General features: G+C 43.3%; 1 protein-coding gene across 1 annotated transcript; it reads left to right on the forward strand.

Moving 5' to 3' along the window:
• Window positions 1-1,408: 1,408 nt before the first annotated feature.
• On the forward strand, window positions 1,409-3,158 carry LOC147452563 (aspartic proteinase nepenthesin-1-like). The gene is made up of 2 exons (XM_086518971.1): window positions 1,409-1,719; window positions 1,822-3,158. The coding sequence occupies exons 1-2, from the start codon at window positions 1,483-1,485 to the stop codon at window positions 2,917-2,919; spliced, it is 1,335 nt and encodes a 444-aa protein (XP_086375097.1). The 5' UTR covers window positions 1,409-1,482; the 3' UTR covers window positions 2,920-3,158.
• Window positions 3,159-14,438: the final 11,280 nt, after the last annotated feature.

Raw genomic sequence — 14,438 nt, forward strand, 5'->3', positions numbered from 1 at the left:
AATCTGGTGCACATAAACCACCCTTCTCTCTCCTTATGTGTATCTACACATAGTCTATGGTCAAAACTAGGCATGTTATCAAATTAGCTAGCTGGGAAAAAGGGTTAGTTGTGTTGGTTGGACAAAATTGGCTACAACCAAGGGCAGATTTATAATTGGCTCAATCTGTAATGAACCTCATGGGAGTCAAGTGTACAAAAATACACATGAGCATCAATAATGTAGGATGTTCACAAACTCGCACAATTTTAAACACATTGTCATGCAGAACCCCTAATTAGCACTTTGCTACTATGATCTCACATCTAAGAATGGCAATTTGTAGAATTTTGTCAATGTCTGTGTGCTTAATGTAAAATATAGATGTGTAGTGTTAGATGAAGAATCTAGCTTTGACAAATGTTCCCACTCTCTCTCTCTCTCTCTCTCTCTGTCTCTCTGTGGGAAAGTTGTTATCTCTCTCTCTCTCTGTGTGTGTGGAAAAGTTGTTGTTATCTCTCTCTATCTCTCTCTCTCTCTCTCTCTCTCTCTCTCTCCCCTCACCTTTTACTTTCAAACGTTCATTCGGTTGTTTTTTGGCCCGCTAAAAGGTGAAAGGTGAGGGGAGAGAGAGAGAGAGAGAGAGAGAGAGAGCTTATGAATGCAAAACGTATTGAAAGACAATGGAATTTTTTGTGTGAATAAAAGAAAGTCAATGCAAGTTCATTTCTGTAGAGCATGTGTAGATATGAATCCAATTCTTTGTGTGAATAAAAGAAAGGCATGGCAATTCCTGTGTGTTCAACATATATATGTGAATACAATCTTTTGTGTGAAGATAAAAAAGCTTTCAAATTCCTGTACGTTCAACATGTGTGTGTGTGTGAGAGTGAGAGAGAGAGAAAGGAGAAGAGGAGATTACCTTGCAGGCTACTTGGAAGCTTGCAGAAATGGAAGCAAAATCCAGAAATATTTGGTGTCGCGCTCAGAAAACCAGAAAGTACTCGCTCATGAGCCTGGCAGGAGCGAACGCGTTGAAGGGGGGGGGCTTTCATTGCGTTGGCTGCGTTTGCCAAACGTTACGCTAAGCTACAAAAATAAGTGGGCCAGCGTTATTAAAAACGGACGAATGTCCTGAGTGGCCGCACCATACAAGAGAGAGATCGAAGAGAGAGAGAGAGAGAGAGAGAGAGAGAGAGGGATAACAACAACTTTCCCAGAGCGAGAGATCGAAGAGAGAGAGAGAGAGAAAAAGAGAGAGATGATTCTTACGTCCTCGCATGCTGATGATTTGCAGGGGGCTGGCTGGTCAGCAACCCACACAGCATGCTATAAGCATTGCCCGCATTTTGTGTATGCAATATTTTGGCGTAAGCCAGCTTCCCTGACGTATATATAATAATCGGGCTACATTGAGACCGGCGCCCAGCTCAATCTCTCTCACACACACACATTGAGACCGGCGCTCGCACACACAATCTCTCTCTCACACACACCACCACCATGAACTCGACAATCCTAGTGCTCATTGTGTTAATGCTGGCACACAGCACGAAAGGGGAGGTCGATCAGCAGGCAGATGCAGCACAAATATTGAAGCTTATAACCTTAAATGATACGTTCGGCCTTTACTATACTACACTTAGCGTGGGCACTCCGTCCACGCCAATAAGTGTAAGTATCGACACGGGCAGTGAGCTCAACTGGCTAAAATGCCTACCCTGCTTGGACTGCGGGGATGTAAGTCTGTCTCTCTCTCTCTCTCTCTCTCTCTCTCTCTCTGCCTCGATTATTTAATTAATTGCTGATTGATCCCCGATGACCTGGCAATAAACCTCGCAGACGATGTCAAACAGTAGGCTGTTCATGCCTTACAAGTCCTCAACCTTCAACGTCATTGAGTGCATCACCAACCAGAGCTGTCCACAGACATCATCTGGCAGGGGTACAAGCTGTGCTGCAAGCGCTACACCGCATATATGCATATACGAATACAGCTATGATGACAATAGCACGACCACGGGGTATCTCTTTCGAGATACCCTCACCATAGAGGGAACACCATCATCAGCTGCAGCAGCAGGCGCAGCAGCCAATTCGAATTCGACTCAGACGCCATCCACATACAAGAATCATTCACATGAAGGAGTCGCATTTGGATGCGGCATCCTGAACACAGGGGTCGAGGCCACAAATAATGGCTCCGGCATTTTGGGCCTTAGCCGCGGCCCACTCTCCCTTGTGTCGCAGCTCGGAATCACAAAATTTTCTTACTGTCTGCCTCAACGAGGTCACTCCACCAATGTGAGTGGATATCTAATCCTTGGGGATCATGGGACCCATCCAACATTGCCCATGGAGCTACAGTACACCACCATGCAGCCACCCATCAATGTGACTGGGTCGGCTACACAAATGTACTACATGGGTGTCCTCGGAATCAGCATTAATGGCATGCTGCTGGACATCCCGGCCTCTGCCTTCCCCATCAGCAGCGACGGCCTCTCTGGTGGGATGTACCTGGACTCGGGCACGTCGTTCACGACCCTCGTGCGAGAGGCCTACACTATCTTCCAAGCGGAGTTTGTTGCAGCGATGGACCCTTCTCTGATGATTGTGAGCAATGGGAATGGGAGGCGGATCTGCTATGCAGTGCCTCCTTCACAGACGGGGACCCTAGTGGCGCCTAGGGTCACGTTCCACTTCGCCGACAGTCTCGACGTGCACCTCACCACCGACCACTCCTTGTGGGTGGATCAAGTAGCCAGTGATGCAGTGCACGACGTGTATTGTCTGGGTTACGACGAGGCGGGATCAGTTCTTATACCTGGTGCCCAGAATGTATTTGGCAACCACCAGCAGCAAGCTTTTCATATCGAGTTTGATATTGGGGCCTCTCGCATCGGCTTCGCCAGCTCCTCTAATAATTGTCATCTTTAATGTTAGTCTGGCTAGCTGATCATCATCATCATCAGTTCTAGCTCTAGATCTAGCAGATGACCTACCAAACTTATTTCTCCTGCCTTCATCATTTTAATGATTATAACGATCCCTTATTATAATGGTCATTTCTAGAATGTCAATTTTTGCAAAGAATTTAGCACTTTCCCCTGTAAATTTGTGATGGTTATTTCTACAAATTGAATTTTCAATTTTTCTTGCAAAGAATTCGCACTATATTATTGAGTGAGTCCTTTCAATTAGGTCTCACCAATTTTCAATTCAGTAGTCATATCTTTCTATTTACTAGACAATTGTGAGCCACCAAAAAAACAGATGGGATCATGGGAGCTCGTCGTCCGCTACGTGTCCCTCTCCCCAGCTGCTCCATCGCCCGGGTCCGGAGCACGCGTCACATACTCATCATGTCCAAATATTTCAAATGGCGTATGTGTGTGTGCATGTGTATGCAAAAGTGACACAAAGTCCATTCCCATAAAATATTTGAAATTTTGATGAATGGTCAACGTATATGTCACTAGCTTTAAAGACACGCCTCTAGTCTTTCCTAATGACATCTCATTCAAAATTTCTCAAGAACTACAATAATACAATCCTACGTCTAATATCATTGTAGTTCTGGGATAGTCTTATGGTTGTTGGCACATGTAAGATTTCTACCAATGTGTATGTATGTTTATGTGTATGTGTGTGTGTGTGTGTGAGAGAGAGAGAGAGAGAGAGAGAGCGTTTTTGCACAGAGATCTGGTTAAGAGATCCTATTTTTTTTTCCGGGAAAAATATCCTTCTATTAGTTAACGAAACTGCCCATAGGGCTACAACCACCTCTGCGAGAGAGCGCTAAAACAAGCATGATGGGGAGACTCTCCCAATGAAAAAACATCAAATGTACAAAGAGGCTAAATCAAGAGATGGGAGGAGGGAAAAGCCACACAAGTGGTCGATAGTGCCATCTGAGTACACCCTAGACCATGGTGTAAAAGGGCCTAGGATGCCAGAGTCGAAGGAAAGCCTCTCTACGCTCTCGCATGCGATCGGAGCTGCCCCGGAGTCTCTCGAGCTGTCCTTTGAGAATTGTATTGAAAGAATGTTCTACTTTGTTATTAGCGAAGAAAGCCTTGACCCTTTTTAAAAGGGGGCTTTCCTCAATAAATCAAATATTGGACTCTAACAGCCAGGTTATGGCTTTTCAGATTTTGTATCTTCATAGGCCATACAAGTCTACACAACTCTCTCTCTCTCTCTCTCTCTCTCTCTCTCTCTCTCCCTCCTTGATAGATAACTTTTTTCGAGTAACACACACGAAATTTTATTAAAGAAAAGGAATGTTACATCCAAAATTGGGGTCTCCTACTGGGTCCGCATGCGCATTAAGCGGAATCTCACAAGAAAGCCTCTCTCTCTCTCTCTCTCTCTCTCTTCCGTCTCTCCTCTGTCTCCGCCCGCGTGCTCAGAAGCTCCATCGCGGATCAGCGCAGACCCCCCCTCCTCTGGCTCTGCACATCCGAGCTCAAAGTAGCAAGACACAAGCATAATATCTTGACTGCGAAGCTTTGCCTTCATGCCGAGCATGCAACTAATACTGAAGCCCATGCCCTGCTTCACCTCCACTACCCTGGCCTGCGAGTCCGACTCTGCAAAAGACATCCGACAAGTGCGCATCCCCAACTGGCCTGCGAGTCCGACCCTGCAAAAGACATTCGACAAGTGCGTACGTCACTTTCCTTCTCTGCGCCTCGTCGCAATAAAATAATTTTTACACATGGCATCTCCCCCTCTCTTGCTGCCTTCCACGCCTTTTTTTCCTCCTCACCCGTTGGAGAATCTTCCTACATTCTTGTTAATTCACCTGCTTGTCAAAATTGGGCAGCCCTACTAAAGGCGTGCAAAGCCTTGGATACAATCAAAAGTGCTCTTTCTTTTTTTGAAGTTCTCCTTGTTTCTATATTATCTTTTACGTAAGTTACATTCGTTTTATGCACTCATGCATCTACCTCGGAGTGTGAGATGGCAATGTAGTGTAATCCTCTAATAATCTATTTTTTAGGCAAGTCCAAGGCAAAGTATGGCCAATGGAGTATCGGTCAAACACTTTAGTGTTTCTTACATCCCAAATAATCACCAACATCCAAACCCTAAGGTGCATCATGCAAATCTAAAGACCAATCTCATATTCCACCTCGATCAAATTAGAAACCAACTAAAATTTAGTAACCTTGACATTCCAATGTAGCATATATTTAAATATCATTCAATGTTTTCCACCATGATCTAATATACACACAGTTCATGAAGAAGTGCTTCATGGTTTCCAATCTGTTGCACTTAATACATAGACCATTCATTACATTTTTTTTGGGATAATAAGCAAAGCTCCTGTGAGTACCCTCTAGAGAAAAAATTTATGCATGTACGAGCATCGGTATTCCCACATCTGTTGAAGTCGTTGCAGCCACGATTCACGACTTTTGGAGAGTCCCCACATCCGACTACATCTAATATGAACTTCACTTGGGAGTTGAAGCATCTAGAATGTTTTGGTGGGAAGATTCCACCAATTTACAAAGTGAGAAGGCATTTTCCAATCCCTGAATCTTTCAGAGGAATCCAAGTTGCAAGGCATCGGCAAGTGGAACACACAAGCATTGAGAAGAGCCCATGGTACTTTAAATCCATTACCCAATTTGAATCTGTACCTGGAAGACATTAAGAGGAGGTTCTTGTCCTGCACTCTCACTACTTGGCTTATTTGGAATGCCTCTCTTCATCCATACGAGGCTCTTGTAACTAGTTTATTTTTCGTATATTTCATTCCTCAACTACAAATACCAAAGATGCTAGGAGCATGATGTATGATCAATTAATTTGAGAAAAACTTGGGTTCATATAAAGAAAAGAGATACTCATTTTTATTCACCTATAAAAAACATTTTTACATATCTAGGGTCTGTTTTGGTTCATAATACAAAAAAAAAGCCATTATTTCTATCATTTGGATTCTAAGGTAGCTTCAAAATCTCATTGTATCATCAATATTCATGCTTTTCCCCATTTCTTAAGTCATGCCATGTAGGGAGCTCCGCCAATGCTTATTTTGCCTGCCCTCATGATTTTAATGATTAGAACCACCCTTTGTAAATAATTTGTAATGGTCATTTCTAGAAAGTCAATTTTTGCAAACAATTTTCCTTATAAAATTGTAATTAGTATTTCTAGAAATTCAATTTTCAATTTCTATTGAAACAAATTTCATATTTCAAATTCTGATGGATAGTGAACAAGTCACTAGCTTTAAAGGCACATACTCACTAGATGGTATAGCACACTGTCCTAACGACTTCTCACTCAAAAGTTCTCAAGAACTACAATGATACAGCCTTAAGTCTAAGAGCGGGTAAATTCTCTTGAGTTACCCCCTCCCTTCAAAATAACTTTACTTCAAGGGGTAAACTCAACTTAATCTAAGAACACTACAAGAGGTTGTGTGCTCTTGTGACGCTTATAGTGACGGAAATACATTGCTTTTTTAAAACCCCCGGCATCGCTAAAAGCGTCACTATTAGCGTCGATATGAGAACGTCGCTATAAACGTCGTTATATAGCGATGGCTATAGTGACGCTGCAGGGCCATAGATAGCGACGTTACAGAGCCTTATATAGCGACGCCCGAGGTTAAATTTTTTTGGTGGTAGGGCATTCACCGATCAACCATATTAAATGTTTCATTGGTCTATTTACCTTTGAAAAAAAGTGCAAAGATAAATATAGACCCGAAATTGTCACCCACAAGACAATATAATCATTAACTCCATCATCCATGGTACGTATTGTTTGCAAAATAAAGATACAAAAATGACAAGCGTGAATTGATGGAAGTAAATAAATGACTATTGTACACAACAACAAGATCACTTGATTGTTAATCATTGCAAATGTAATAGTTACAAACCATTGTCATTATTTAAAAAATATACATGGTTTTCAAAAATACATAGTTACATGGTCTCATGATACATAAGCTATGACAAAAAGAAACTAATGCTATCTAGCTATGGCTAAACTGACGTCGTCCAATCAGACGTCTCATCGCGTCCAAGCGGTGTATCTATCGGATTCTGCAAAAAACAACAATAAGATAGCTTTTTGTAAGTATAAACATATAGCGAGCGATGTTTATAAAACAATACAATAAATAGAAAAGAATAAACCCTAATACTAACCATGCCGCCGCGAGAAGTCAGGATGTCTATAAGGGCGTTTAAGCCCTTCCTGCCTGCATACTCACGCTCGTACGGTGTGGGATCACGTCCCGTAAACGACCACTGTCAAAACATGCAAAGAATCCATTATGTTAGAATTTCAAATCCCATAAACCCTAAACTATCGAACATAGATGCGAAAACACTTACAAAATCGGCCTCAAATGATGCCCACCCGCTGCTCCCCAAGTGGTGCGAGCTCCCTGCCTCTACTCGCGCTCGGGCTGCCTCCTTTTGTTGCTTCCACTTGTCGGGATTCTCGCGTGCTTCTTTCTTCGCATGCTTCCAGTCTTCTTTGGCTAGCCAATCTGGTCTGTTCCATCCATGCTTGATTGCTTTTTGCACTTCGGAACGCTTATGCTTGCAGTATTCACGCATTCGAACCTTCATCACATCTTCATTGAAGCGGTCATCCCGTGTTGGAACGGGAAACTCGTCATGAAGCATGCTGATGACTTTGCCTTTTAATTCATTCGGTACTTCACTCCAGGTGTTTAGTATGTAGTGTCTAAACACCTGAGTGCAAAGACCGCGCATGCGCGAAATCACCTTCTTGCCGTCATCATCCAAGATGATGCCGCCGCTGAAGTCGATGGAGTAAGGCAAGCCCTCTCGCCGCTGACGCGTGAACATGGGTGTCTCGACAGGGGTCTCTAGCGGCGTGTCAACGGGGGTACGGACGCCAGGTGTCTCCACTGGAGTCTGAGTCCCGAAGCGAGGAGTGTCCACTGGAGTGACTCCTAGAGGAGTAGCTAGTGGTGTGTAGCTGTGGGGAACGGCACTCAGCCGTGCAAAACCTGGTGTCGATGGCGATGTCGTGGCTGGTGTCGGGACGGGCAAAGAAGGGGAGGGTAAAGAGCCTCGTCGAACACGAGGCGGTGTCGAAGCATCGGTGGTGCCACCCCTACAACAACTGCCACCACCACCGCCACCGCCACCACTAGAGCGCTGGTGCCTAGACGAGTGTGAAGATCGTCTCGTCGACACCGAAGCTTCGGAGCGCGCTGAAGACTCCAAAACAGAGGGAGATGCGGATGGATTAGGAATGCGTGATGGTGCGCCAGAGCGATGACGCTCCACGTACCACTGTCTCTGCTGGGGTGACAAAGAAGAAAGAAACTCCTCATCATCCATACCTGCATTAAACACACGAACATTTAAACTTAATATTGAATGAATGGAGTAGAAAACATGGACAAGTATATATATATATATATATATATATATATTTATATATTTATATATATATATAGAGAGAGAGAGAGAGGAGGAGGTGCTCGTCGTCTCTGCTAATGAGAACATACCTAGAGCATACGTACCTGGAGTGGATGCAAAGACCATTAAATACAATGACGCAATGACGCATATAAATACAATGACGCAATGACACAATGACGTAAATACTTAAAGAGGCGGAGAATCGTACAAGAACTTGAATGTGCTTGTAGCTTTGGAATGTTCAAAGGCTAGCAGCAACAGAAAGCGTTCTTCTTCCATTTAACTTGAGTGATGAAAGAGGAAAGTGCATAACTCTGAATTTACAAAATGGAGCAAAATTGTTCAAATACAATATTTATGCCTTTAAGAGATCTCTCTCTCATCCTCGCATAGCTCAGCATAACTTCCTATATCTATATAGAGCTCTCCGTTTAAACAGATGTCCTCTGTTTCATTTTGTAGATCCTCTGCATGCACCCCATAGAGAGTAGCAGCTTGATGTTCGTTCTGGCACCACCTCCATGACTTCTGACTAGGCATCTTCTTCGATCTCCTCCATTGATGCCACTGTGATTGGCACATGGTACCCTTCATACATCCGTGCACTACGAGGGGCTACCTCTATGACGTACCACCAGTTTGATGCAGACTTTGTGGGATGAAATATCACCTGCAAGAGCCACATAACTTACATGAGAGCTTCCAAGCACATAAATTCTAAAACACACGTTAACTATTTACATACTTACTTGTTCACAATGCTCGGGTAGTACGAAAGTGTCTCTTAGGTCAGTCCATTTCTTAGTTGAATCCACCTCAAGAAAACCAGACTCTCCTCTACGCACAGTAGCGTTGCGACCCTCCATGATTATCTTGAACCATTGCACGTCAAACAAGTCGACAAAAAATCCTCTATAATTGATCCTCAAAATCTCTTGTAGCGTGCCGAAGTAAGTGAGTTCCGCCACCACAGGATCTGCATCAGAGGACCGCCATCGACTAAACTGTTCAAATTTTGCCATGATTCCACAATCTTGAGTAAAACATTTTTTGTCGATCCGTTGCACCCTAAAATGTCGACCTTTACACCATGCTGCTGTGTATGACTTATACTACAACCAACAAAGATTATGAGTGGCCGTTCAAACATCTAGAAAGCTACTAGTCATACATTGCAAACTTACATTGGTCGCGCAACCCCTAGAGTACTCCCACTCTTCCTCAGTCACTTCTTCACCGCACTGTTGTGCGCTTTTCAATTGTTTGTGCAACCATCTTAAGCTCATGAATGTTGGTAGGCTCTCTAGACCCGTCGGATAGTGCATCGGATAGTGCATCAGAGGACCGTTGTCGACTAGACTGTTCAAATTTTGCCATGATTCCATAATCTTGAGTAAAACTTTTTTTGTCGATCCGTTCCACCCTAAAATGTCGACCTTTACACCATGCTGCTGTGTATGACTTATACTACAACCAACAAAGATTATGAGTGGTCGTTCAAACATCTAGAAAGTTACTAGTCGTACATTGCAAACTTACCTTGGTCGTGCAACCCCTAGAGTACTCCTACTCTTCCTCAGTCACTTCTTCACCGCACTGTTGTGCGCTTTTCAGTTGGTTGTGCAACCATCTTAAGCTCATGAATGTTGGTAGGCTCTCCAGACCCGTCGGATAGTGCATCGGTGGTCGTCTTCCCCGTCTCCACTCGATTCTTGACCTTTGTCGCTCTTGCTTTGCATCCTCATATTGTGAGATCCACTTCTGCATGACTGGATTGTGAAGCATGCAAAATCGGTTGATTTTAGCCTCTAGATCTTGCGTCATCTTCTTCTCAACACCGAGATTGCACATGACAATTCCAGATATGCGCTCATCATCTATGGTTCGCCATAGCGTGTCCCGGGCTTTATCAAATCCGTCTAGCCACTCTCCAATGTACACTAGGGACTCTGATACCAGCCAACCTTCTGCCATGCTACCCTCCCGACGTGCCTTCTGACGCACATATCCCTTGAGCGTTTTCATGAAACGTTCTAAAAAGAACATCCATCTGGAATGTACTGTGCTGGCTATTTCCACCTCATCAACTATGTGAACAAGAAGATGCATGTGAATGGTTAGCATGGTAGTATGAAAATGTTTCTCAAACATACACACAACCTCCGCAGCATTTAGTTTGGCGAATGGTATGGAGTCTACATTGATCTCCTTTTGTGAGATCCATTGTACCAACTTCGCAAGTTTGTAGATTGTGTTACGGACGTCAAGAGACAGACATCCCTCAATGGAAACTGGTAAAATAAACTGCAAAATACGTGCAGCAATGATATTAAAGTACGTCCACACACGAATTTGTTACACAATTCTCACTATGATATACTCCACTATGAACATACCTGACAAATTTTATGCCAGTCGTGTGACTTCAAACCGGTAAGCTTTCCTTCTTTAGTAAAACACGTTCGGAGCGAGTGCATTACACCAGTGGAGGTCCGCAAAGATCGAATGGTCTCTTTTACTTTGCGTTCTTGGGCTCCTGTGAAAATCCATGGTGCTTTAGAGAGTTTTATTGATCCATCGGACGCTTTTTGCGGCCAATATTGCTCCATACGATCCACATTTCTAAGGTCAACTCTGGCTCCCAAAGTATCTTTCTTGCCGGTCCTATGGTCCCATAGTAGATTACCGACATTCTTGAATATGTGCATTGGATTGAGCAAGTGATTGATCATGAGTCGGGGCCAGTATGGTAACTCGTACCATAGAGATAGTCTCTTCATCCCTGGGGGCAATCCGTCATCACACATCTCCTTCTGCTCTAACCATGCTTGTGCAGACATCCTCGGTGGATCTCTTCCCAAAAAGCCGTCGCGTAACACATGATTCTCTGGAAGATACGCTTGATGACCTTCGTAGATTTGCTTCTTCAGTGAGGGCACCCTACGTGCATTCAGTATAGGTCCACATGTGACACATGCTCTGTATCCGCTTGTTTGAAGCCCTGCATGTATACACGTAATAATAGATCAACTTGAGAAAAAGCAAGATTTACAGTGTCTGAGTGAGGAGTGTAAATAGATCACCTGAGCATTCTATTAGTCAGGGATAGTCATGCATGGTCCACATTAGAATGCCTCTAATCAAAGCATTCCGTCGACCTGTGTGTCGGCTCATATCCACCACCTCTATGCCAATCCACAATTGTTGTAGCTCTTCCAATAGTGGACGGAGATACACATCCATATTCTTCACTTTATATCGCCCCGGCACAATCAAGCTTAGCCATAGGTGCCCCTTCTTCGTAGTCAACCACGGGGGAATGTTGTAGTTGACGATGACAACGGGCCATACACTGTAAGATGTTGATCTTTGACCAAATGGATTTACGCCATCCATAGCCAGGCCTAAGCGCAAATTTCGAGCTTCCCTGGCAAAATCCGTCCATGTTCCATCTATATGTTTCCAGGCTGCACAATTTGCAGGAATCCGTAGCACACCATCCGAAGATTTATTCTCCTCATGCCATGATGCTAGGGCGGCCATGGACATACGTTCGAAGAAATGCTTGATGCGAGGAAGCTTTGATCTTCCATTAGCTAAACATGACGGCTTATTGTATGGTAGCAACAGTCGAACATGTAGGTGGAATTGCTAGTCCGCATGGACTGTCGAGGCTGTGAGCGCAGGAAAATTTCTCGCCATTTTCTCGTCATTTCTTCTAACCTTAAATAACCTAAATCTAATTTAATATAACATATATAAAGTACATCCCTCAACCTGTAAGCGTACCATATCAAAAATTCTTTGACCTGCTAATCACTAAAATTAGAGATTAGTGAAGATAAAGAAATTGAACTTGTAACCCTGGGTGTTGCCCTGGCAATCCAAACCCCTTGGTTAGAATCTACGTAGTCAAACCCCTTGGCAAGACCCTTTAGAGAAACTACTCAATTAGCAGTTAACGGTAACTAACATAGTCGACCGTGTACAAAAATGATTGGAATCAACTGGAAAAGTTGAACGTGTCCACTAGCCGGTGGTAGATTGCGTACTTCTTTCCTTGAAAGTACAAATGTGATAGATCAAACTGTGATCCTCAATGCCTATGGAGTGATTTATTAATTACCCCCAGGGTCTTACCCCAAAACTGTGTTTCCATAGACACTCATAGTGCTCTAGAGAGAGCATGAAATACACACAAGTGAAATGCTTAGCTCTTATGGACAGTCATGTTGTCTCAACTATTTGTTGCATCTAGACTCCGTGGGATAGATTAGCTGCTGTGAGTTTAAGACTATCGAAAACTCAACTCGAGCGTCGCACTAAAAACATGTAGTGCAAAAATGACACCCAAAACATCCATAATGACAAGACTCTTGCTCGTCCATTAACGTCAATATGTTCGATGTGTACTCCACTGGGCAAATCTGTTCGATCCTAAGAACAATCACCCAAGGAATGCCAATAGTTGGGTCGTACCGAAGATCTATCAATGGCTCTTGGCCAGCCTATGTGTGCTCCTAGCTCTTACGACAATTAGTGCTCAATCGATAAAACGATGAAAACTAATGTGAATGGCATCTTGGCCCATTTCTAGCTGAGAGTTAGAGCAACTTGGCTCATACTGACTCCTAACCAAAAAATGTATAGAAATTTTTCATTATTCATGGAGAGAAATAAGAAAGAGAGAGAGAAGATTCTGGGCTGAGGAACTTTCCTTAAGTAACGAGTTTGTATATGTTGTGACCAATCTTTGTCCTCCGACGCTTCTTATGCCGGATTTGAAGGTTATCCTATAATCATGCAACAATCTGCATGTATACCACTCTCATCGAGAGAGGGAACAGAAAACATAAGCCACAGCTTGACCCTCTTACCATGTATGGGGTCGTGACTTTAGAAAAATGACTTAAAAATGGCTCGTTTCCTGTGAACGAAGTCTTAAGTTTTAGATTTGGATTCCTTGTAGTGTTGTTGTGTGTTGACAGTAACCAAAAAGCATGTTGAAAGAATCCGAAAGTTTCCTCGTCCTTGACAGAGTGTCTGGTGTGATAGCGGAAACGTACTGCATGAGGTGCTAGAATTGAATGCATGAGGTGGTAGAATTGAATCCACCTAACTAGCATGTCGTGCATGCAGAATTGTAAGCCCTTGCCGAGAGTGATGGCCTCAAACGTGAGAGCCAAAACAAAAGTGCCTTGCACAATAGCCTGTACTGCTAGGGAGACAACCTGACTTGATGTTGCCACACATAAAGTGGGAGCGGGTATCCGTATTTTACCAGTTCCACAAATGTGTATACCAATGCCCTTATTTTGAAGTCAATGGGCTGTATCGGTGTACACGTTAGAAGCCTTGCTTCACGGGAAATAAAAATAAATGTGAAAACATCGAAAAACAAGCAAAATTGAAAATTGTATAACCTAGTCATCATGCTGTAACAAGTTGTCTGGAAATTTTGAAGGACAAACTCGCTGGAAATGGCTCATAGCCATAGCTGCTGCGTGAGAGAGAGTTGTCGTGTATATCATAAACACCCTCTTTGCAGGTAATGAAATAACGTGCTGACAAACTGATAAATTCCTCCAAGTTTTTATGCTCATAGCATAAGCCACACAGGAAAAAATCTCAATGCAAGATGCAAAATTGGAAGCCGTGCTTCCCTTAACAACTTATGGAGGTCCTGAGAGCTCATAGTCAAAGGATATTTATGGGAACAAACAGATGTGATAGCAAAAGAAAGTCGACCGTGTTGATATTTTACAGGTAATCAACCTTGTCGAAGTGTACACTATATTGAAAAACAAAAAAATACTTGCAAGAGATGTACCTCTTACCCACACGGCTTGATTTGTTATCCTCTGGATTGTAGATGGAGCTTTGCTCCCGTGATGTCTGTCCAACGTTGTCATACGTGAGACAAGTAAAGGAAAAGTAACCGTGAGTTGCACCCTGCAATTGGCATGCAGTCATTGCCAATTACTTTAGAAAACGTGTTGGATCACATTCACAGGCCTTGCC

The sequence above is a fragment of the Adiantum capillus-veneris genome, chromosome 8 (genome assembly GCF_014529385.1).
Source record: "Adiantum capillus-veneris isolate H3 chromosome 8, ASM1452938v2, whole genome shotgun sequence".
In the NCBI taxonomy this organism is placed as follows: Eukaryota; Viridiplantae; Streptophyta; class Polypodiopsida; order Polypodiales; family Pteridaceae; genus Adiantum; species Adiantum capillus-veneris.

Bases quoted from the DNA above. Each gene is read 5' to 3' on its own strand.
- LOC147452563 (XM_086518971.1), top strand. From the start codon at position 1,483: ATGAACTCGACAATCCTAGTGCTCATTGTGTTAATGCTGGCACACAGC. The intron at 1,720-1,821 runs GTAAGTCTGTCT...TAAACCTCGCAG, and splicing joins CCTGCTTGGACTGCGGGGAT to ACGATGTCAAACAGTAGGCT.